Source organism: Dama dama, chromosome 5, assembly GCF_033118175.1.
Source record: "Dama dama isolate Ldn47 chromosome 5, ASM3311817v1, whole genome shotgun sequence".
NCBI classification, from domain to species: domain Eukaryota; kingdom Metazoa; phylum Chordata; class Mammalia; order Artiodactyla; family Cervidae; genus Dama; species Dama dama.
In genome coordinates, this window is record NC_083685.1 from 17,090,129 (window position 1) to 17,113,680 (window position 23,552).

Sequence of the window (23,552 nt, forward strand, 5' to 3'; positions counted from 1 at the left end):
ATTGATTCTGACACAGAAAAGGAAATACCTTTTCCAGATGGGATGGACTGACATGAATTATTTTAGGGTAAGGGCCTGATAAGTATCCAGAGTTTCTGGAACAGCAGGGAGGTGAAAACAAATGAGCTATTAAATACACTTTGGTAGGGTTCCCATTCCCTTACCCAACTTTTCTCCTTCATGATTTTGCCCAGCATTAAGAAAAAAAGACCAGTAAAAATCCAGAGTTCTGCTGTTAAGTCCCCTTCTTCCTTGTGCGGCTCAGAAGGCACATTTCTGTTACTGGGACTGGTAACCAAGTGGGGCCTCAGCTGTCACTGATGCCTCAGTGGGAAGTTGCTCTTCTGGAAAGCTCCTGATGTCTGATAGTGGTCTATGATCAGAGGGCATAAATCATGTGTGGGGGATGGGACCAGAAGCCCCTGAGTGGCCCCCCCATCATTGACGCCCCTTGCCTTCTAAAGGATAGACTTTGTGGCCCTCCGTGGCCTTCAAGTTCTGGCCCCGACAAGGTTCTCCAGGAGCCCTCCTCCCTGTTCACCTCCCCCACCCTACCCCCCGCCACCTTTCCTGGCCTGCATCCTCGTCTAGGTCATTTCCTCTGCTTGGAGCCCTCTCCTCTGTCCATCTCATGTGGCCAGTGACTTCTCATTCTTCCTGTCTCAGCTTACATGTCAACTTCCTCAGGGCAGCCTTCTCAGGTCACCCCATCCTAAGTCAGTCCCCTGACCTAGGCTCTGACTCAGCCCTGGTCTGTTTCCTTCAGGGCTCCAGAAAAGGAAGATCAAAATGGAGTTGATATTGCTAAGAAAGCTCTCGAAAATGAAGCCAGGGGAGCCACTGAGGAAGTGTGACTTCTGCACGTTAGGTCAGGGCCTAGCATAGAATAGGCATTTCCATAAATACTAACTATTTTAGCTATTTAGTTTAATAAAATTAACTACTTTATGTTAATTAATTTATTTTAGCATGATAATTCATATAACTATAGTTAAAGTTATAACTATATATTATTTTATAAATATGTAAATGATAAAATATAAATATATAAATAATAACTATATATTATTATTATTATGTTCATTATTATAACATAATCCCTGGCTTCACCTCCAGCCTTATCTTATACTCCCCTTCCTCTCTCCCCTCGCCCACTTTTCATGCCTACATTTCAGTCACATTGGATTTTCTTTAGTACCTGCAGCAGAAAAATAATTTCCCTCTCACATTTGCTGTTTTCTCTGCTGGGCATCTTCTCCCTTTTTGCAGATCTGGCTCCTTCTCAGGTCTTCAGGTCTTGACACCTGCCCCAACTTGAGGGAGAGCTTCCTCCCACCATCCCATTTTTCTTACCTTAGTAATATTCCGTATTCTTGTTTACTTGCATGTTTTGTTGTTGTTCAGTCACTTAGTCGTGCCTGACTCTCTGTGACCCCTGGATTGCAGCATACCAGGTTTCCCTGTCCTTCATTATCTCCCAGAGCTTACTCAAATTCATGTCCGTTGAGTTTCTCATCCTCTCATCCTGCTTCTCCTCCTGCCCTCAATCTTCCCAGAATCAGGGTCTTTTCCAATGTGTCAGCTCTTCACGTCAGGTAGCCAATGTATTGGAGCTTCAGCATCAGTCCTTCCAATGAATATTCAAGATTGATTTCCTTTAAGATTGACTGGTTTGATCTCCTGGCTGTCCAAGGGACTCTCAAGAGTCTTCTGCAGCATCACAGTTCTGAAGCATCAATTCTTTGATGCTCAGCCTTCTTTATGGTCCAACTCTCAGATCCATACATGACTCCTAGAAAAACCGTAACTTTGACTATACAGACCTTTGTTGGCAGGATGATTTCTCTGCTTTTTAATATGCTGTGTAGGTTTATCATAGCTTTTCTTCCAAGGAGCAAGTGTCTTTTAACTTTATGGCTGCAGTCACCATCCACAGTGATTTTGGAGCCCAAGAAAATTCCATGTTTAAGTATTTCATTTTCAGTCTTTACCAAAATGTAAGCTCCATGAGGGCAGGAAACGTGCCTGGTGCATAATTGATGCTTAATAAATAGTTTTTGAATGAGTGAATGACTGGATGAATGAATGAATGGCTGTCCATCCAGGACAGTGGTTCTCAACTCTTCTCACAATGACCCAAGAAGCTTTTCAAAAAATACTGATGTTGAAGTCTCATCCCCAGAGATCCTGATTCAGTTGATCTCGGGTGGGGCTTGGGCACAGGAATTTTCATGGGCATTTTGGGAACATAGGTGATTCTAAGATATGGCCACCAGTATGAAGAATGTTAAACATATCCATTTAGAGAGTTTCATCTGAGATCTTCACCTGACAGCCACCCCATAGGTGATGCTGTCTCATCCAATATCATGTGGGGTGCAGCAAGAGCTCTGCTCTAAAGACCAGAGGGAATGGACAAAGTACTCTTCATATTTTCCTGGCTCAGGACAAGAGATCAACTTTGTCATTGACATAAAGTATCACAGAGTCCCAGAACATGTGACCCATTGATGTTCAATGCCAGTTATTAAAATTTACGGAATTTTTCTGGGTGTCTGCTTCTTGGAAATGTGGCTTCCAGCTATTACCTGTACCTTCTGACAGATGGCCAGGAGGCTTGGCTGCATGGCCCCACAGCATAGTCTTGCTGGTCCCTGCTGCAGCCTCCTTGTGGTTGGGCATAGAGACAATCATCCTCATTTCTGGCTCCCAAACAACTTTCCTGCCAGGGTATTTGCATATCATGTGTCCATCCAGGGAAGGGACGTATAAACAAGCTTGAAATTACCAGATGCAGTGAGCATGACGTCACTAGTATTTACTACAGGAGAAAGGAACTTGGCCACTTTTCTGTTCCCAAACGTGACCTTTACTGGTTCAAGGCAGCTGACCAAGACCTGAAAGCTCTTTTTAGGTTTTGTAATGCCTGTTACATTTTGCCAGCATAAGCCCAGCCTCACAGAAAAGGGAAGAACCACTGCTGGGGACTCTTGAGGCCTTATAAAATATTTGAGGACAACCATTTTTTCTACATGCTGACAAATATTCATTTGACTCACAATGGAATGATAAGAGCTGGAAAGAATCTAAAGGTCTTTCTTTTTAACCTACTTTGCATGGTGAACGGAGACCACAGATTGCTATTTAGCACCTTAAAATAAAGGTAGTTGGTTTATGAAATTATGAGGAAGTGTCACAGCCTGGAAGTGAACTCTGGGCAATATCCAGATACCACAAATCTAAATTAAAAGACAACAGACTTTGACATGAGAAAGGGTGTGACTTACAAAGGGTAACATGAGAGAATTTCTTCTTTTTTAAATTGAAATATAGTTGATTTTAAATGTTATGTTAATTTCTACTGTTCAACACAGTGATTCAGTTACATATATATATATGTACATTCTTTTAAAATATTCTTTTCCATATGGCTTATCATAGGATATTGAATACAGTTCTCTTTGCTATACAGTAGGACCTTGCTGTTTATCCATTTTATACATAAAAGCTTACATCTGCTAACCCCAAACTCCCACCTCATCCCTCCCCCAACGGCCACCCCCTTGGCAACCTGTTCTCTGTTCGTGAGTCTGTTTTTGTTTCATAGAGAGGTTCATTTGTGTCATATTTTAGATTCCACGTATAAGTGATTTACTTTTTGTGACTTACTTCACTTAGTATGATAATCCTGGTTGTACTCTTGTTATTGTGAATGGCATTATTTTGTTTTTTATGGCTGAGGAGTGTTCCATTGGATATAAACATAAGGCATCTTTATCCGTTCCTCTGTTCAGGGACATTTGGGTTGCTTCCATATCTTGTCTATTGTGACTAGTGCTGCTATGAACATAGGGGTGCATCTATCTTTTTGGAATTACTGTTTTGTCCAGATATATGCCCAGGATTGGGATTGCTGGATGGTATGGCAGTTCCATTTTTAGTTTTCTGAGGAACCTCCATATTGTTTTCCATAGTGGCTCCACCAACTTACATTTCCACCAAAGTGTAGGAGGGTTCCCTTTTCTCTATACCCTTCATAAAAGAATTTCTTTGTGGCAATAGTCACTCCAATCTTCAGGCAACAAAATTTCATAGAGCTATACACATACCCCAAAACAAAACAACAACAACAAAAAAGAGTGCATGTGAAAACTGGTAAAATCTGAATAAGGTCTGTAACTGAGTTAATAATATCAACCAATGTCAATTTCCTGGTTTTGACCAAGTCCTGTGGTTACTTTAAGATATCATCATTAGCCAAACCTTGGTGAAAGGTACAAGGGAACTCCTAGTACTATATTTGTAACTTTTTATGAACCCTAAACTATATCAAAATAAAATATATAATTTAGGGGAAAAAGACAATGGGCCAGGAAAAACTGGGAGAGAATTTTGCAACATACATAATAGATTATATTATTTTCTGTGCTAGTCTTAGAGTGACTGTTGTCACATGTGACTATTGAGTATTTGAAATAGCACCACAGATTTTAATGATAAAAGTTTGGACATGTTGGGTTAAATAAAATATATATTATTAAAGTTAATTTTACCTCTTTAATGTGGCTACTAGAGAAGATTTTTATTTTTACTGCACTGGGTCTTTGTTGCTGCATGCAGGCTTCCTCCAGTCGTGGAGAGTGGGGGCTACTCTAGTTGCAGTGCCTGGGCTCCTCATTGCAGAGCATGGGCTGTAGGGCACTCAGGCTTCAGCATTTGCAGCCCATGGACCCTGTAGTTGAAGCTCACAGGCTCCAGTACATGGGCTTAGTTGCCTTGCAGCGTGTGGAATCTTCCCATACCAGGGATCGAATCCTCATCCCCTGCATTGACAGGTGGATTCTTTACCAGTGGACCACCAAGGATGTCCAGAAAATTTTGAATTAGGTGTGTGGTCCCCATTATATTTCTATTGCATGGTGCTGACCTATAATATGTAAAAAGTTTCTGCAAATATATAATTATCAGACAGATTAATAGACAACTAGACAAAAAGTTGTTATAAAACTCATTAAGAAGAAATACATTTGGGACTTCCCTGGTGGCTCAGTGGTAAAGAATCCACCTGCCAATGCAGGAGACACAGGTTTGATCCCTGATCTAGGAAGATGTCACATGCCACAGAGCAACTAAGCTTGTGTGCCACAACTATTGAGCCTGTGCTCTAGATCTCAGGAACTGCAACTCCTGAGCCCACACACTGCAGCTACTGAAACCTGTGTGTCCTAGACCCCATGCTCCACAAAAAGAGAAGTCATCACAGTGAGAAGCCCATGCACTGCAACGAAGAGTAGCCCTGCTCACCATAACTAAAGAAAAGCCCATGCAACAACGAAGACCCAGCACAGTCAAAATTAAATAAATTCAGTTCAGTATTAAGTTCAGTTGCTCAGTAGTGTCCGACTTTTTGCAACCCCATGAACCACAGCACTCCAGGCCTCCCTGTCCATCACCAACTCCCTGAATCCACCCAAACCCATGTCCATTGACCGGTGATGCCATCCAACCATTTCATCCTCTGTCGTCCCCTTTTCCTCCTGCCCTCAGTCTTTCCCAGCATCAGGGTCTTTTCCAATGAATCAGCTCTTCACATCAATTGGCCAAAGTATTGGAGTTTCAGCTTCAGTATCGGTCCTTCCAATGAACTCCCAGGACTGATGGACTTTAGGATGGACTGGTTGGATCTCCTTGCAGTCCAAGGGACTCTCAAGAGTCTTCTCCAACACCACAGTTCAAAAGCATCAATTCTTTGGCACTCAGCTTTCTTTATAGTCCAACTCTCACATCCATACATGACCACTGGAAAAACCATAGCCTTGACTAGACGGACCTTTTTTGACAAAGTAATGTCTCTACTTTTTAATATGCTGTCTAGGTTGGTCATAACTTTCCTTCCAAGGAGTAAGCGTCTTTTAATTTCATGGCTGCAGTCACCATCCACAGTGATTTTGGAGCCCAGAAAAATAAAGTCAGCCATCTGTTTCCACTGTTTCCCCATCTATTTGCCATGAAGTAATGGGACCGAATGCATGATCTTAGTTTTCTGAATGTGGAGCTTTAGGCCAACATTTTCACTCTCCTCTTTCACTTTCATCAACAGGCTCTTTAGTTCTTCTTCACTTTCTGCCATAAGGGTGGTGTCATCTGCATATCTGAGGTTATTGATATTTCTCCCGGCAATCTTGATTCCAGCTTGTACTTCATCCAGCCCAGCATTTCTCATGATGTACTCTGCATATAAGTTAAATAAGCAAGGTGACAATATACAGCCTTGACATACTCCTTTCCTGATTTGGAACCAGCGTGTTGTTCCATGTCCAGTTCTAACTATTGCTTCCTGACCTGCATATAGGTTTCTCAAGAGGCAGGTCAGGTGGTCTGGTATTCCCATCTCTTGAAGAATTTTCCACAGTTTATTGTGATCCACACAGTCAAAGGCTTTGGCATAGTCAATAAAGCAGAAATAGATGTTTTTCTGGAACTCTCTTGCTTTTTCGATGATCCAGTGGATGTTGGCAATTTGATCTCTGGTTCCTCTCTCTTTTCTAAATACAGCTTGAACATCTGGAAGTTCACAGTTCATGTATTGCTAAAGCCTGGCTTGGAGAATTTTGAGCATTACTTTACTAGCATGTGAGATGAGTGCAATTGTGCAGTAGTTTGGGCATTCTTTGGCATTGCCTTTCTTTGGGATTGGAATGAAAACTGACCTTTTCCAGTCCTGTGGCCACTGCTGAGTTTTCCAAATTTGCTGGCATATTGAGTGCATCACTTTCACAGCATCATCTTTCAAGATTTGAAATAGCTCAACTGGAATTCCATCACCTCCACTAGCTTTCCTGGTGTTTGGAAACTTCCTCTATTACGACTCCCTTCCCGGGACGGGTCTCCGTCCCTAGCTCTTTTGTCTTTCTTTTTATCTTTTATATTTTGCCCTACCTCCTTTCGAAGGCAATGGGCTGCTTTTCTGGGCGCCCGATGTCCTCTGCTAGCGATCAGAAGTTGTTTTGTGGAGTTTGCTCAGCATTCAGATGTTCTTTTGATGAATTTGTAGGGGAGAAAGTGGTCTCCCCATGCTATTCCTCCGCTATCTTAGCTCCTCCCCCCCACCTCCACTAGCTTTGTTCGTAGTGATGCTTTCTAAGGCCCACTTGACTTCACATTCCAGGATGTCTGGCTCTAGGTGAGTGATCACACCATCGTGATTATCTGGGTCGTGAAGATCTTTTTTGTACAGTTCTTCTGTGTATTCTTGCCACCTCTTCTTAACATCTTCTGCTTTACATTCCCATTAACAATATTTCTGTGTCCTTTCCTCCACAACCTTGCCAGCGCTGTATGTTTGTTAATTCAACAAGTATTTATTGATCTCTAGGCACTGTATTAGTCACTTGGGAAAGTTTTAAATAAACTGATCTGAGAAGGCCTCTCTCAGAAGGTGATGTTTGAGTGGAAATCTGAACATGACTCATCATAATAAAGAAGGGTTATTGTGAGTTTCTTTATCACCTGTTAAAACAGCAAAAATAGATTAATAGCATACAGTGTTGGCAAGGTTGCAGAGGAAAGGACGTAGAAATATTGTTAGTGGGAATGGAAATTTTGTACAGTTTTTCTTCAGTGCAGTTTTACTCTATCTCCAAATATAAATATGCCCTTTGACTCTGTAATCCCATTCCTAGGACTCCATCCTGAGAAGACACTCAAGGTGTACAAAAATATATGAATGAGGGTGTCCACTGCAGCGTATTATGTAATTGCCACAAACTTTAAATAGCTGAAATGTCTGTTGGTGAGGTGTGACCATTTAAGTGACTAGTACAAAGCCATTAAAAAGAGTGAGACAACTATGCTTGCAACTTTTATGTAAGTTTGAAGTTGTTTGAAGACAGAAAGTTACCCACCAAAAGTGAATCATGACAAACTAAAGTTTTTCCCCAAGAATCATGGACAGTGCAACATTAGGAAGTTTATCAATGTACTTTAAGTCATGACTGGAGAAAGAGAACAGCAGTGAAACAGACCCAGAAGCACTAGCGTGGAAAGCCACCCCCACCCTGTAACAAGTGGTCAAAAGCAAGTTACAGAACATGAATAGTATGATACTGTTCACATTTTTAACTAAAAGGAAAAGAAAAAAAGAAAAAGCAGAAAACTCTGAGAGAGAGAACCAAACTAGCTATGTAACTTCAGGCAAATTATTTTAACTTCTCTGACTCAGTTTTCCCATCAGTAAAATGGAAACAAAACATCTGCCTCACAGGGTTGTTATGAGGACTGATGAAATAATCCTTGACAGGTGTCTGTCCCATAATAAATACTCAGTATATGTTATCTGTTATCATTATGATTTTTGTCAAAGAAAAACTCAGAGGCCAAAACAATTAGAAAAGAAAAAAATTTTACTTGAAAAGAAATACAAGGAAGTCCAGCCTCAAAATGACCAGCCAGCCAAATACAAAGCACAGTAGTTAAAGGAAATGAATACAAAATTTCCAAGATTACCAGGTTTTCCATTCATCTATACGTGATTTTTTTTTAAAAAGGCAAAACAGTATCTTTCTCAGAAGATTACATATCCGCAAAGGAAGGGACCTGCGTTTAGGTATCCATGTCACAAAAGGCAAAGATGAAAGTGTCTGCAAAGCCTTATGGGAAACACTCAAGGTTTCAGTATTGGAAGGATGCAGGCTAACAGACTAACCTGTTGTTCTTGGTTTGTCTCAGTATACAAATTGCTGTTACTTATGAACTGTGGTGTGTGATCTGCTTAGTCAAATGAAACCAGGAGAAAGTGTCAGTTCTCCTTTCATATTATTCATGCGGGAAAAATCTAGAAGCAAATGTACTACCGTTATCTTTGGGAAATAGAATTGAGAGAAGACTTCCTATCTTACTGTGTTTCTGTAGCATTCGGATACTTCACATGTTCATGAATTGCATTCAGAATTGGCAAAAGAACTGAGACGATCATGTAAATTTAAGTATCAAAGTCATCCCTTGTTTCTTTATAGTTCTTCCACAGCAGATGGAATAGTTTGCTTTTTAAGCCCTTCAGAAAAAGATTTATAAACCATACATTTTCTCCAAAACCCATTCCTCCTGCTTCAATCTGTAGCATCTGCCAACAGACCTATATTAATACACAATTCCAGTTGGGAGAAAAAAGAACTCCAGCCAATGAACTGAGGAGGGGGGATTAATCCCTTCCTGCTCTCTTGTTGTATGATGACCCTGAAGCCAGAGCCCCTCACCAGTGAGGTCCTTTAAAGTGGAATGTGAGAGTTCTAAAGTACCCCACCTTCATCCCTTCCCCCATATCCTTACATTTACCCAGCAGATTTACCCATGGGAAGCCCCTTCTCCAAGAACCAGAGGAAGAAAGGGATTCATAAGAGGATTCTTAGGGAGAAAAGAGTCTACAGCTAATATTGAAAGAGGCTTTTCACCTGTTTTTCAAGCTAACATGGACTCATTCCCAGGATGACTCAACATCTCCTTTATGAGTCCCAGAGGGATGGTGAATTGCAAAGAAAAGGGTTACATACAAGAGGCCAAACGGCTAACAGGTGATGAAGGTTGGACAGGATTCGCCCATGTCTTGCACCCACGTGCCCCTTAGCCAGGTCACCAGTGTGGCTCTGCTGATCTGCAGCAGATAAGTGACCTGGGGAGCCCCCATCTCCCCTGAGCTCTTGGGCAATGCCCAGATGTAGATGTACCCTTCAACATGGCACACACTGGCTCTTCTTCCCACTTTCATTGTCACTGCTACTGAGAACATGAAACTGGGTTTTCATCCAAATAGCCAGGGGTTGACAATGTTTGGGGAGAGATTGGCAAGGAGTGTCTCGTTTTTTTGGTTTTTTCTTTTTTTTTTTTTTTTCCTGGTTACGGCAGTGCAAGTATATCACCATGACTACTCTCAGAACTGGGTTTTTGAAGGTAGCATGATAGAATAATGATCAATTTAAGAGGGTCTGAATCTATATAATCTTAAACTGATTATGAACTCACAATTTGGGGTTCTAGGATTCTATGCAGTGACTTTAATTGTGAAGCCTCTAAAACAAAGTTTCCCAAACTTAGGTCCCCTGATTCTGTTCTAGCAAGGAATAGAGACTGATCACCTATAATTCTCATAAGTAGCCCAGATGATTCTGTTTCACCCCAAGGACCTCAGCTTTAGAAGAATAAAACAGACAGTGGCAATTCATAGTAAAACTTAATTTATTGAGCATAAATTATGTTCTGAACCAATGCTAACCACTTTGCATGCATTAACTCATTGGCCCCTCCAATATGAAGGAGATGTTATTACTATTGTCCCCAGTTTACAGATGAGGACCCTGAGGCTTAGAAAGCTTGATAGCTTGCTCTAATTCTCACAGCTGATAAGACAGGAAATCTGAACTCATATCTCTCTGTGTTTTAGAGCCCATGCTCCATGACACATTTTCTTGGGTTAAATCTTAAGATGGTGAACATCTTGACCTTGCACAATGTTAAGGATAGTTGTCTAGACCAAAGGTTTGTGACCTTGAGAAGGCTTTTTAAAAAATACTGTGGCAGCAACCCAAGTATCCATCAATGAATGAGTGGGTAAACAAAATGTGGTCTATCCATAAAATGAAATATTATTCAGCCTCAAAAAGGAAGGAAACTCTGACACATGCTACAACATATATGAACCTTGAGGACATTATGCTTATTGAGATAAGCCAATCATAGAAGACAACCATTGTGTGAGTCAACTCATATAAAATCCCTAGAGCAGTCAAATTCCATAGAGACAGGACATAGAATGGTGATTGCCAGGGGCTGGGGATGGGGAGGGGTGGTGGGAAGAGTGAGGAGTGAGTGTTTAATGAAAACAGTTTAGTTTGAAATGACTAATTATGGTGATACTTGCACAACGTGAATGTACCTAGTGCCAATGAATTGTACACTCAGCAGTGGCAAATTTTGTGTCAGGCACATTTTACCACAATTTCTATTTTTAAAAACTGGTGTCTGGCTTCTACACCAGTTAAATTGGAATCTCTCCAGAATAGGGCCTTTGGCATTTGTTTTTAATACTATCCACGTGTTTCTGATGGGCACGCAGGGTTAAGAACTCCAGAATTCAGGATACAAGTTTCTGGAGTTCTCCCTGCCGGCAGTCCCTGGCATCATTTCAAGCTCTCACTCTTCCATTCACACAAGAGGCCCGAAAGCAAGACTAGCTGGGGAGGCAAGTCTCCCAGCCTGTTGCTGACTAAGGTGGCCCAGGTCCAAGAATTAATGGAAGGTTCCGGAAGCAGAAGGCTCTGTGGTTTACTGGGAGTTTCTCTGACTTGTAATTGTCTGTATATGCCTCATTCCCCTTCATAGTTCACGAAGAAGGGTGATTATTACTGAAGTGCTGTGCTTTCAGAGTCAAGAATAGATGTTCCCACAGAAACCTGCAATTCATGGCATGGATCGAATTATTCTGTCCGTAACTTACAAATGCAGATTTCCATTGTTCTTTGGGCTGCAGCACAGCTTTTGGGGGAGAGCTCAACAGTGGGAGTTATGATAAAGAGGGCTTATAAGAGAGAAGGGTAGCATCTGACCTTCAGCTCAGCAGCAAGGACTCTCTGAGCATCTCGCCTTTGCCTGGGGCTCCAGGAGGCCATCAGTTAACTCATATTCTGTAGGAAAACAGATGTATTCATCACCCATTCAGCCAGTACAGATTTCTTGAGTTCCTACAATGGACCCAGACATCTCTCCAGAGGGCACAGAAGATTCTGTGCCTTTGCACAAGGATACCATGTTGAACCTAGTGATACCCTGGATCATGGGGAGGTCTGGGGAAACTCAGAGGAGAGAGCAGGATGGCTGGGAAATTGGGAAGTGGTGGCTGCTACTCACCAATCAGTACAGAAGTTTTCCAGTATTCTAACAGCTGGGGAAGCTGTATGAATAAGTGCCAGATGAATGACATTTTGGCTTTGACGAAAGGGTGAACAGGTCAGCCAGGGTCCCTGACCTTCTAGCATAAGAAGCAGACGATCTTTTTCTGTCATAGACCAAATAATAAATATTTTAGGACTTGTAAGTAATATGCTCTCTGTCCCAGCTACTCAGCTCTGTTGTTATAAAAGCAGCTACAGACAGTAGTAAACAAATGATTGTGACTATGTTCCCTACAAACTTTATTTACAAAAATGGCAGGCTGGATTTGGCCTATGGGCCATAGCTTGCCAAGACCCCTGTTCCAATGGATGAGACAGATGTACCTTTTCATCCTTTCAGCATGCAAATATTTATTTCATACCATTTACATGACAAATATTGCATTGGGCAGTGGTATACTGTTCTGAACAAGATAGATAATGGTCCCTGCTCACGTAGCACTTATACTCTAATGGGAGAGGCCAAATCATTCTTTTCAATATGCTATGGTAAATATTAAGATGAAAGTTATCAGGAACTACAGAAGAGAAAGTTAACTCAGACTGGGAGTTCAGGGAAGACTTCCTGGAGGAGGTGGTAACCATGCCACTGGCTCAGATCAGCCTGGGAAGCCATGTCTTTCCTTATGCGTTGTCATCTCCAGCTCTTCCCTTGTGTCCCCCAGGCTCAGAACAGCTATGAGGATGGAGACATCGAAGGATCCAAGCGGCTTGGAAGGAATGCCAAGTGGGTGGCCGTTGCCTCCATCATTATTGGCCTTCTCGTCATTGCTATTTCTTGTACAGTTCACTTCACATGGAAGTAGGTAAGCTTTTTTGTTTTTTTTAATATTTATTTTTATTTGTTTGGCTGTGCCAGGTCTTAGTTGCGGCACATGGAATCCATCTTTGTTGCAGGATGTGGGATCCTTAGTTGCAGCATGCAAGCTCTTAGTTGTGGCATGCGGGATCTTTAGTTGCAGCATGCGAAATCTAGTTGTGGCAAGAGGGATCTTTAGTTGTGGCATGTGAAATCTTTAGTTGCAGTGTGTGGGATCTGGTTCCCCGACCAGGGATCAAACTCAGGCTCCCTGTATTGGGAGTGCAGAGTCTTAGTCACTGGACCTCCAGGGAAGTCCTCTAAGGTGCCTTTTCTTGAAAAGCCCACTGGAATCTGCTAGGATAGGTTAGATTGTGCCCCAGTAACAAACAGTCTCAAACAAAAGAGTTTTCATTTTTCCTCACTGCTATTCCATAGGCCACGTGGGTTTGTGGAAAGTCTCTCCTCCACACAGTCCCTCAGGGTCCAGACTACACCAACTTGTAGCTGCTCTGTCTGAAACAGGAGTCAACAAACTTCTCCTGTAAAGGGCCAGATGATAAATATTTTAGGCCACTATTAGCATCTCAGTTGCAACTACTTAACTCTGCCATTTTAGCATAGAAGCAGCCATATCCAGTCTGTAAATGCATTAATGTGGCTGTGTGTGATAAAGCTTTATTTATAAAAACAGGGAGCTGGCCCACGGCCCTTTGTTTTCCAGCCTCTGATCTAGAACATGCGGGCTTCTCAGGCTGAGACAGGGAAGAGGTTAAAAGCCAGAGCATCCCACATGGGCTTTCACTGCCTCAGCCCTGGAGCGATTCTTTTCACTTACACTCATAATTGATCAACTAACACCAGTCACACAGTTCCACCTAACTGTAAGAGAGTGGGAGATACATGACAAGAAGTGGAGCTTTACGGTTATCACTTGCTCTGCCTTAGCGTCTAATCTGCTAAATGATTTCCTACATGACACTGCACCCAACTAGCCTAACTGTTCTTAGTTTAAGAGCAGAAGGGTCTCTACCTATGTCTGGTATTTTCAGCTCTCATCTCACAAAGAGGTGATGTTTCTCTCTGGACCTGAACAAATTTATTCTGATTTCTCCAGCCAGCGGAGGTGGGCTGCATCCGCTAAGACCAATGATATTTTCCGTCAGAGTTTTGCCAAAGGGCAAGGTGGTGTGATGGACAACCAGGATCTGGGAATGACAAGCCCAGATTCATCTCTGTCTCACTGTGTAACTCCTGGCCAAACAGATAAGAATTCAGAAATCCTTCCACTCTTCTCTCATAGCAGCACTGTTCCTGCAACACCATTTCTCTCAAGCTGGGAAGATCAGTCTTTTTGACTTGGTTTCAGGAAGGGGCCCATTGGGTGGGTATGGGAGGAAGGGGACACCTTTTAGATCAGCCAAACTCACCTTGGCAACCAAGAGGGTAGTGGATGTCCCAGTGGGTCGACTTCCTATCAGACAAGCCAGATCCATGAGCAATCAGGGGCCGTTGGATGGAGGAGGAGATATCAAAATAGAAAGTGTCATAAAGGAAAAAATTGATGGCCTTGACCAAAAGAGAGGAGAAAAGAACACTAAGATGTCAAAAGAACCTCAAAGTGTCTTGCCTACAAGATGGCAAATTGATGATGTTGGCCTATGAAGAAGACAGTTGAAAGATAGATGAGAACACACCTGACTTTACTCTTTAACGAAAGCATAATGTGCTTGCATGTGTGAGCATGGGGCCAAGGGGCGTAGGATAACATGTACAGGTTTGGGACCAGACTTCCTGGACACAAGTACCCCCCTTTGCCACTTGTTTACTGTGAGACCTTCAGCCAACTGCTTGCCTCCCTCAACTTCAGTTTCTTCCTCTGTAAACTGGCGTTTATAGCTGTACCCATTTAATAAAACTGTTGTGAAGGTTATTGAGATGATGCCTAGAATGTGTGTAGGTTGGCATCTGTTCCTTCTCAGTGCATAAAGAAATACAAACCATTTGTTAATTATTACCATGATTATCAACATGACTGGAGGAAGGACCTCAAAGAGTTTAAGATGCTATTGAACTGAGTTCAGGGCTTTGAATAGATGAGCCAAACCTGAAGGACAGTGTTTCAGGGAGATAAGGCCAAGTCCTGGTGTAACTCCTGGGGACTTGTGAAAATACGTACTGCCCAGATCAGTGTTTGAGCTAAGTGGTTATAATAATAATAGCAACTGATGCTGACTTAGAACTCACCATATGCCAGGTACTGTTCCACGCTCTCACATGAATTAAATCTCACTGAGTCCTCACAACAACCCCAGGAAGGTGATATTACCCCTATTTTTTGCAGATGAAGAAATGGAGGCTCAGAGAAATGAGGTGACTTGTCTGATACCTCACAATTAATTAGAAAAGACGGAGGGTAAGCCGAGGGTAACCCGGCTCTGGAAAATATTTGTTGTTATTTTTTGCTGTCCTGGCTCTGGAAAATGTTTGTTGTTGTTTTTTTTGCTGTCCCTGCAGGCCTTAGCTGAGGCTTGCAGGATCTTTGATCTTTGTTGCAGCATGCAAGATCTTCTTTTAGTTGTGGCATAAGAAATCTAGTTTCCTGACCAGGGATTGAACCCAGGCCCCCTTCATTGGGAGCACAGAGTCTTAGCCACTGGATTGCCAGAGAAGTCCCTGGAAGCTGTTGTTAACCACACCACCTCACAACCTCTAAGCCAGCACATCCTTTCTGGTACACGCACGAACAAAGGCCAGTAGATGGCTCTTACCTTGGTTAACTCTAGAATTATTTCTGTAGTGCTGGTGCCTTGAGGTTCCAACCCACCAGAAGAACATGATGAGCTAGGGCCAAGGGTAAGAAAATCAAAGGGCTGCAGGAGTGAGGCAGGGAACATATTATACACGCATGAAGCAGGTTGGTCTGGAACAGTGTGGACTGTGGTGAGAAGGGGAGCAGCCACCGCTCTGCTCTTGTTGTCAGCACTTAGAACACAGACCTCATGGGCCCGTTTTCCAAAAGACATTGGAAAGCTGGGTCTTTATTTAAAGTCTCCTGATTTTTAGATGTTGACAACCAATTCACACAGTTTAAACACATGATGAGGGCCCCAAACAAAACAAAAACATACAAAAATCACACCGGCAACCTGGACATTATCTACTTTATAGAGTTTCTGGTGGACAATTTGGCTTTCAAAGTTCAGTTTGCCTGTTAGATTCCAGGCAAGAAGTTTCACTGGGGACCCAGAAGTCTTCCTCCATTGAGGAAGTCCTCGTGTGGAGGACATTCTTAATGTTTCTGTATGCAGGTGAAGCAGTGACGTTTGTATACTTGTGGTTGAGGTTTCGTTAGTAGTAGTCATGAAGGATAGGAGAGGAGGTCTCCTCTCCATTGCTTCTCCCTGATGGGAAGTGTTTCACAGTGGTTAGAGCCTGGCCCTCAGCACTCATTTTTCTAGGACTCAAATCCTAGCTCTACTGCCCAAATCATCCTGGCATTTTTTTTTTTTTTAATATTTACTTTTGTCTTACCTATTTATTTGGCTGTACCAAGTCTTAGTCATGGCACACAGGATCTTCAGTCTTCATTGCTACATGTGGGATATGTAGTTGTGGTGTGCAGGATTTTTTTTTTTTAAGTTGTGGCAAGCAGCATCTTCTAGTTGTGGCACACGGGATCTTGCATACGAACTCTTAGTTGTGGCACTTCTGTGGTATCAAAAAAAGCAAAAATGTTTTCCAGAGTTAGAATTCCATGGAGAAACTAAAATTTAAAAGCTTTATCATGTGTGTGTGTGCATATGTATAAGAGACAGTATAAGAAACTAGTCATATAAGAAACTAGACCTATAAGAAACTATAAGAAACTAGACCTCAGTGAATGAAATCAGTTCTGTTTTCCATTAAGACCAAGAACAAGACCTGATTTCTCAGTAATCCTTTGAAATAAAATTTCCCAGCCTGGCTTACTGGAGAAATTGAATCACATTGTGGAATTACTAAAGTAGAGGTTCCCAAACTTTGGGCTGCAGAATACTCACCTGGGGAGTTTTAAAAGAGACATCTGAACCCTACCTCAAAGGATTCCAACTTACTGAGTCAGAAGCGAGGACCAAGAATCTGCATTTTCAAGCTCCCCACTCCCTCCCAAAGACTCTGCTGCAGGTGATTAGAACACTCTGCCAGACTTCCTTCCTCCCAAATCGAAAAGGAAGAACACATTAATAGCACCAGCCATTAACAGACTGGTCAGTTTTCATTTACATCAGCAAAGTCGTCATCCTAACATGTTATATCAGACTCAAGGCCAAGGACGGGAATCATTTTACCACCCAGAAGGTGTACCCGCAGAGAGACTCTTTTGTAACAATCAAAGCAAGGACCTCCGTGGCAGGGCTGGGAAAATCTGACTTTAGAGAAGGCCTAGCCTAGAGGCAAGACCAGAAGCTTTGAGTATGTCAGTTTTCTGTATTTCATTTAAAAAAAAAGTCTGAAATCTCTTACTATCTTTTAAAACTTGTTAAGTCCTGCCTTTAAAAAAAGGGCTTCCCATGTAGCTCAGTGGTAAAGAATCTGCCTGCCAATGCAGGAGACTCAGGTTCAATCCCTAGGTTGGGGCGATCCCCTGGAAGAGGAAATAACAACCCACTCCAGTGTTCCTGTTGGGATAATCCCATAGACAGAGGACCCTGGTGGGCTACAGTCCACAGGGTCACAAAGAGTTGGACAAGACTGAGCACACATGCCTTTATGTGTGTGTATATATGTATATGTGTGTATGTATGTGTGTGTGTATATATATATTCCTTACCCTTATTAAGAAAACTATAACCAGTCTCTTCTCTCTCAAATGACTGAAATCTCTGGTCATGATAGTCTTCACCCAAGCTCATATGAAACTCTCATTCATCCTAATTTTTTTTCCTTCCAGCTTTATCGAGATTTAATTGACATACAGCACTATGTAAGTTTAAGGTGTGCAGCACAATGAGTTGACTTACATACACCATGAAATGATTATCACAGTAAGCTTAGTGAACACCTATCAGCTCATATAGATACAGAAAGAAACAAACTTTTTTCCTTGCGATGAGAATCCTCAGAATTTGTTCCTTTAGACCACTTTCATATATAACACACAGCAGCATTTGCTATATTTATCGCATTATCCCTAGTACTTATCTTATAAATAAAGTTTGTACCTTTTGACCCCCACCATCCAGTTATCCCTCCCCTCAGAACCTTCCTCCAGTAATCACAAATATGATCTCTTTTTGTATCACCTATCCTAATTTTACAGAATATCTCTGTAAGTCATGTGCTGGTTGGAGCAAAGAAAGCTAAGAGTTTGATGACATCAAGTCTGTTAGAACTGGGAATTACTGAACTCAAATTTATTCAACAGTTTGAGATAGAATGCTGAGCTGGCAGGAGAGAAGTGCTCTGTTCATATGGAATCAGAAACTTAGAGTCTCTTGGAGTTATCAAATTCCCTGTTCACAGGTTGCTAGGGAAAGTAGAGAAATGAATCACAGAGGTGAAACATTTAAATACTGCAGCCATCTGTTTATTGATCCTGATTTTTCGCATCCTCAGCCAAAAACAACAAGTCTGTAGACTTTTACTTTCTGTTGTCATCTGAGGATTCAAGCAAGATTAGGTTATTCTTGTCATGTTCACAAAGCACAGGTCTCACCTGTGACAGATAGAGCAGGGATGCTTGTGAAAATGCAGATTCCCAGACCCGCAATCAAAATTCCGAATGGCCCTGAAACATGCATTATCACAGCATTGCTAACCCGCAAAACCTAGTTCTAAGTATTGTCATGTTGTAAAAACTCTGCACTAAAGCTTTGCATCTAATGGTGAACATTCTTTTTTTTTTTTTTTAATTTGACTGTGCCATATCTTAGTTCTGGCATGCAGGATCTTTTCTTCTTTGCAGCAACAGGGCCCTTTAGTTGTGGCATGCAAATTCTTAGTTGCAGCATGTGGGATCTAGTTCCCTGACCAGGAATCAAACCCAGGCCCCCTGCATTGGGAGTATGGAATCTTAACCACTGGACCACCAGGGAAGTCCCTAATGGAGAACAGTCTTATGTATTAATAGGTAGATGTAGGCTGCAATGTAGGACTTTTTCACATTTCTAGGCCAGCTGGGAGAAGCTTCAGTGATTGCTACTTCCCCTGCCCTACCTCCTAGAAAGTTTACACATCTCCCAAGTCTCCTCTTTCTTCTCTCCTTGTGATCATGCTCATGGTCACGTGTCTGATGCTTGGTTGAATTCAGTGGAACTCCTTTAGCACAAAATCAGTTGACCAAACCTGGGTGTGAGGGAGACCAGTGTTGTCTGCCACAAATACAATAAATGACAACCAGTGGAGCTGCTGCTTACTCGGGTGAAGTTATAACATCAGGTGAGCTTTGAATAATCAAAATTAATCTTGGATATATATATAGGAGGGTGCCCTATTTGAGAATCACACAGCGTCTCCTGATCAGCCCAATACAGCCAGTGTTCCCTCCAGTGTGGGGACGGATGGTGTTCCTTGGGGCGAACACCAGCTGAGGTGGTTGGCTGTTTAGGGCTCATGTCGTATGTTTAAACATTGGAACCACATTCTGAGCTCAACAGGAGTCCTATACCCATTGATACTCATAAGCATCAAGCAGCCTGGTGGCCAATATCTCCATTTCAACAGTTGCTTTTTTTCTCTTTGAAAAATATGAAAGTTTATTTCTGTAAGTTAAATACACATACATTGTACTTCCACTGACTTTACATACTTGGGTGGTCTTGTAGGTACCTAAATAAGCAAGCACACTCCCACCACATATTAAAAATGCTTGCTTGTCATTCTTAGCAATAAGAGACATCATGTTCCAAAGTTCCATTAAGGAAGAACTTGACTTCTAAGGTTAAGGATCCCATAACTGTCTCCCATTAGCAGGTTCAGAGTTAGCAGATATGAACCCATTCTTTACTGGTAAAGCTTCTACATTGTAAGGAGACTGAAGAGAGTTCTTCCTGACCTCAGCATATCCCCCCTTTGCATTAGAAGGGAAGTAAGAAGAAACATCATTAGGGATAAGAAGCACGAAAAAAAGCATAAGAGCAAATCTCTCTTATTCTTTGTATTATTGGCTGATGTAAGGCTTCCTTCCTGGCAACTGTTTTGCACAGATGTGTCTTCAGAGAATTTTTGTGATTCCATGATGAAAATTGGGAAACATTACCTGTTTCCTGAAGATCAGAAAGGCCTTTCTTTGTTGGTTCAGATAAGTTGAAATAAAGATAAGTCAGACCTAAGTCATCAACAATGAAAGATTTTTGCTTTGAAAAGGATGTAAGATGGTGGGATATTGATGAAGAAGTCAGAATAAACATGAAAAAGATGTTCAAAAAAAAGAAAAAATTTGAAGGAAGACTGAAGAAGTTTTTTAAAAAGTAAACAAACAAAAAAAAGATGCTCAATCTCTCCAGTAGCTGGATAACTCAAATTAACAGTGAAATACTAGATGTCCATACATCCACACACACGTGATAATATCAAGGTTGGTGAGAGTGTAAAGACCTGGATGCCACATTGTTGGTGGAACAGTACATTGGGACAGTCTTTCAGAAGGTCATTTTCTAAAATCTGTGTGCCTACTTGCCCAGCAGTCTACCTCTCAGTGTCACAAAAAGGCACCTAAAACAGTAATTCTCCTCCCTACACATGAAAATCCCCAATGCCCAGGGCCCACCCTGGACCAGTTAAAATAGAATCTCTAGTGATAGGGCAGGGTATCAATAGGTTTTAGGGCCTTCCAGATGTTTCAAATGTGAAGCCCAGGGATGAGAACCAAGGATGTGCAATGATGCTCATGGCAGCTCCACTTGAAAAAGAAGAAACCTTGAACCATCCTAAATGTCCAAGAATGGGAGAACAGTTAAATACACACTGGTTCATTCATAGGATGAAATACGACACTGCAATTTAGATGTGAAAATACCTCCCTTAATATGGCTTTATAAGGCCCCAAAGGATCTTGTTTCTGCTTCTCCATCCACATCTCCCAGCCCTTACTCCTTCCCTCCTCCACTTCAACTGCACTGAATTCCTCTTCTTTGAGCAACACAAGCATGCTACCAGGCCTTTGCACTTGCTGGTCCCTCTTCCTGGAATTGTATTCCTCCTTTGGAATTTGCATGGCTTGTTCCCGTCTCTCCTTGAGATGCTCTGTCTAACTACAGCTGTGATTTAAATGTAGAGGAAAATGCCTGGAGGGTGCACCCCAAATGTTAACAGTGCTGCTAACCCTTGAGGAGGAGAATAAGATTCAGAAAGCCTCAGGGGCCATGATTGTGCCTATATCTGTATCAGTTGGATTTTTGCATGTGCAACATGTAAAACATGTTTCCAAGTAATACATTTTTCAAAAAGAAGCCAGTGCTTAGATTCAAAAGTGTGCAGAGCTGCTAGTCCATGTCAGCACTGGGTGAATTAGACTACTAGCCATTGAAGAAGGAAGCCCTTGCTGAAGAAGCTCTACTCTCTCCTCTCTCTTTCTCTTCTCTCTCTCTCTCCCCCGCCATCCCCGTCCCCCGCCCGCCCGCCATCTGTTGGTCTGTCTCTCTCTCTCACTCACTCTGTCTCTTTACACACAGAGCCTGAACAACCAGCAGTCAGCCACGAGCATGGAGGATGGACCTCATTCACACACACCCCAGAGGAGTTTTTGAGGAATGGATCCTTGACTTCAGACTGAGATCTTTTCCTCCAGGACTCTCCAGCGGCAGGTCCCTGGCAAATGAACTCAAACCAGAAAGAACAGCAGCAGCAACAACAACAAAGTCTGAAATTTAGGAAACCCAGGCAGCAAAGCCAGATCAGCTGAAGCCATTGATTTTTTTTTTTTTTCCTTAAGAAAATCAAGCCTCACTGTCTCAGTATATCAAAAGCCGTTGTGTCCATGTGTGCATTCCTCTTCTCCAGAGATGAGCCTCAGAAAATCTTCGTTGCTTTTAATGGGGGAAGAAGTCCAGATCTGGGAGGAGAGGGAAGTTTTGGGAAGAGTAAAGGATGCTGGTTTGCAACGTGGAGCACATTTGTAGCATATTTAAAGTCATTGAATAGAGCTGAATTTGTGCCTTGTTTCCTTTCATTTTCACATGTTATAGCTTCACTTTGGCCTTTGGTAGCTCCTCCTCCATCAGCTCCATTCCGTCATCAAAGGGGGATGAAGGAGCCCTCAGGTCTTTTGCCTTAGTCTCGCCTGACTCCGTCTCCTTGCTTGCATCACCCATGGGTCAACTTGACCACAGTCTCATTTGTCACCTCAGACAGACTCTGAGAATTTACTTGGTGGTCAGTGCTTCGGTACATGGGCATCCTTCCCATCCCAGTTTTGAGAATATACTGCCTGTGTTTAATGAACTTACTTCAATCTCTCTCTCTCTCTTTAGCAAGTCTCAGGCAAGATCTTTGATTTTCCTGGATGCCACCTGGAAATGCCACCCACTGTATTTATTTTTCTGTCAAATATAAACCCTGTAGGTGTGACCACTGGTTTAACAATGCCACCATTATTCTGCCTGCCAGAACACGCTAACCCCGTGTGCAAGACATACCACTGGTGGTACACAAAGATAACTTTTAAGTCATTTGCAGCCACAAGATTAAATGTCACTGAATCACAAAGAACATTTGCACTTTTCTTTTTCAATCCTGATTACATTTCAGAGAAAGTCTCTGTTTAGTGCTCATGGGTCCTCAACATCTTTGTGATCCTTTGACTTGTTTCCCTTCTTGATAAAGAGCTGACCTCAGGTTCAAAGTCTTCTGTTTAGACAAAATTTAATTACTTAGTGGGTTTTATTTTCAGTCTGTGTATTTTATTACTTTCCATTTATGAGTCTCCACTTAGGGATATAATTTTCTGTTCAAATGCATTTACTTAAAAAAGGAAGTGGACTCCAAGAAAATATTAAGTGGTTAACATAACAGAGTGATAGGGGGTATATGTTAAAACTAACTTCAAAAACTAGTACTAGAAATCATGAAAATAACCTTCCTAAGCAAAAAAAAAAAAAAAAAAAGCAGCTTATTCTAAGTGAATGAACAAGTGTCTAAATCAAAACACCTGTGTTTCAATGCCTCCTTTGCCACTATCTATCTATGCAAGCTGATTTTAGGCAAGTTTCTTAGCCTTCTGTGCCTCAGATTTCTTCATCTGGAAAATAAGAACACCTGCCTACTTAGCTCAGAGTGGTCAGTGTGAGAATTAATCGCCATGATAGATACGATTGCCCTTGGAGGGAAAATTCTCATTGTTACACAAATACAAAGCATTGTTCTTAGATTATTGTGGATCTCAGGCATTTGGGAAAAACCCTGGACTCTCACAAAAAATAAACATGGGTGGACACCGGATTCCACCTGTCATTTCACCCAGACGTCCGTCATGAGCCAGTACTTGTCCCAGGAGGACATGAACCAGGAATACCGATTCTTAGCACACAGAGATCCTAGCATCATTCCAGTAAATAGATCTTGATTTCTGTTCCACACACCTTGTTTTCTGTTTGTTTGTATTCGACTTCCTGATCTTTTATCCAAATCAAATTAAGTGTTGCTGAGAGGCAGAATAAAAATGGTTTTAAGAAAGCTGGTCTACCATGGTGCATACATTGTGTTTTCTTGCGGTTCCCAACCTTCTTGAGACCTCCCATAACCATAACAGGCTCATTCATTCCAGCCTCAGGGAAGACCACAGAGAGGCTGAGGTTGGGCAAAAGAAAGAAGTGAAAGTGAAGTCGCTCAGT

General features: G+C 42.0%; 1 protein-coding gene across 1 annotated transcript in view; it reads left to right on the top strand.

Moving 5' to 3' along the window:
* TMEM233 (transmembrane protein 233) overlaps window positions 1-23,552 on the top strand; it is a 57,779-nt gene that overhangs the window by 21,632 nt on the left and 12,595 nt on the right. Inside the window, exon 2 of the mRNA XM_061141902.1 lies at window positions 12,608-12,748. Coding sequence (XP_060997885.1) covers window positions 12,608-12,748 — 141 coding nt within the window. The remainder of the gene's footprint in view (window positions 1-12,607; window positions 12,749-23,552) is intronic.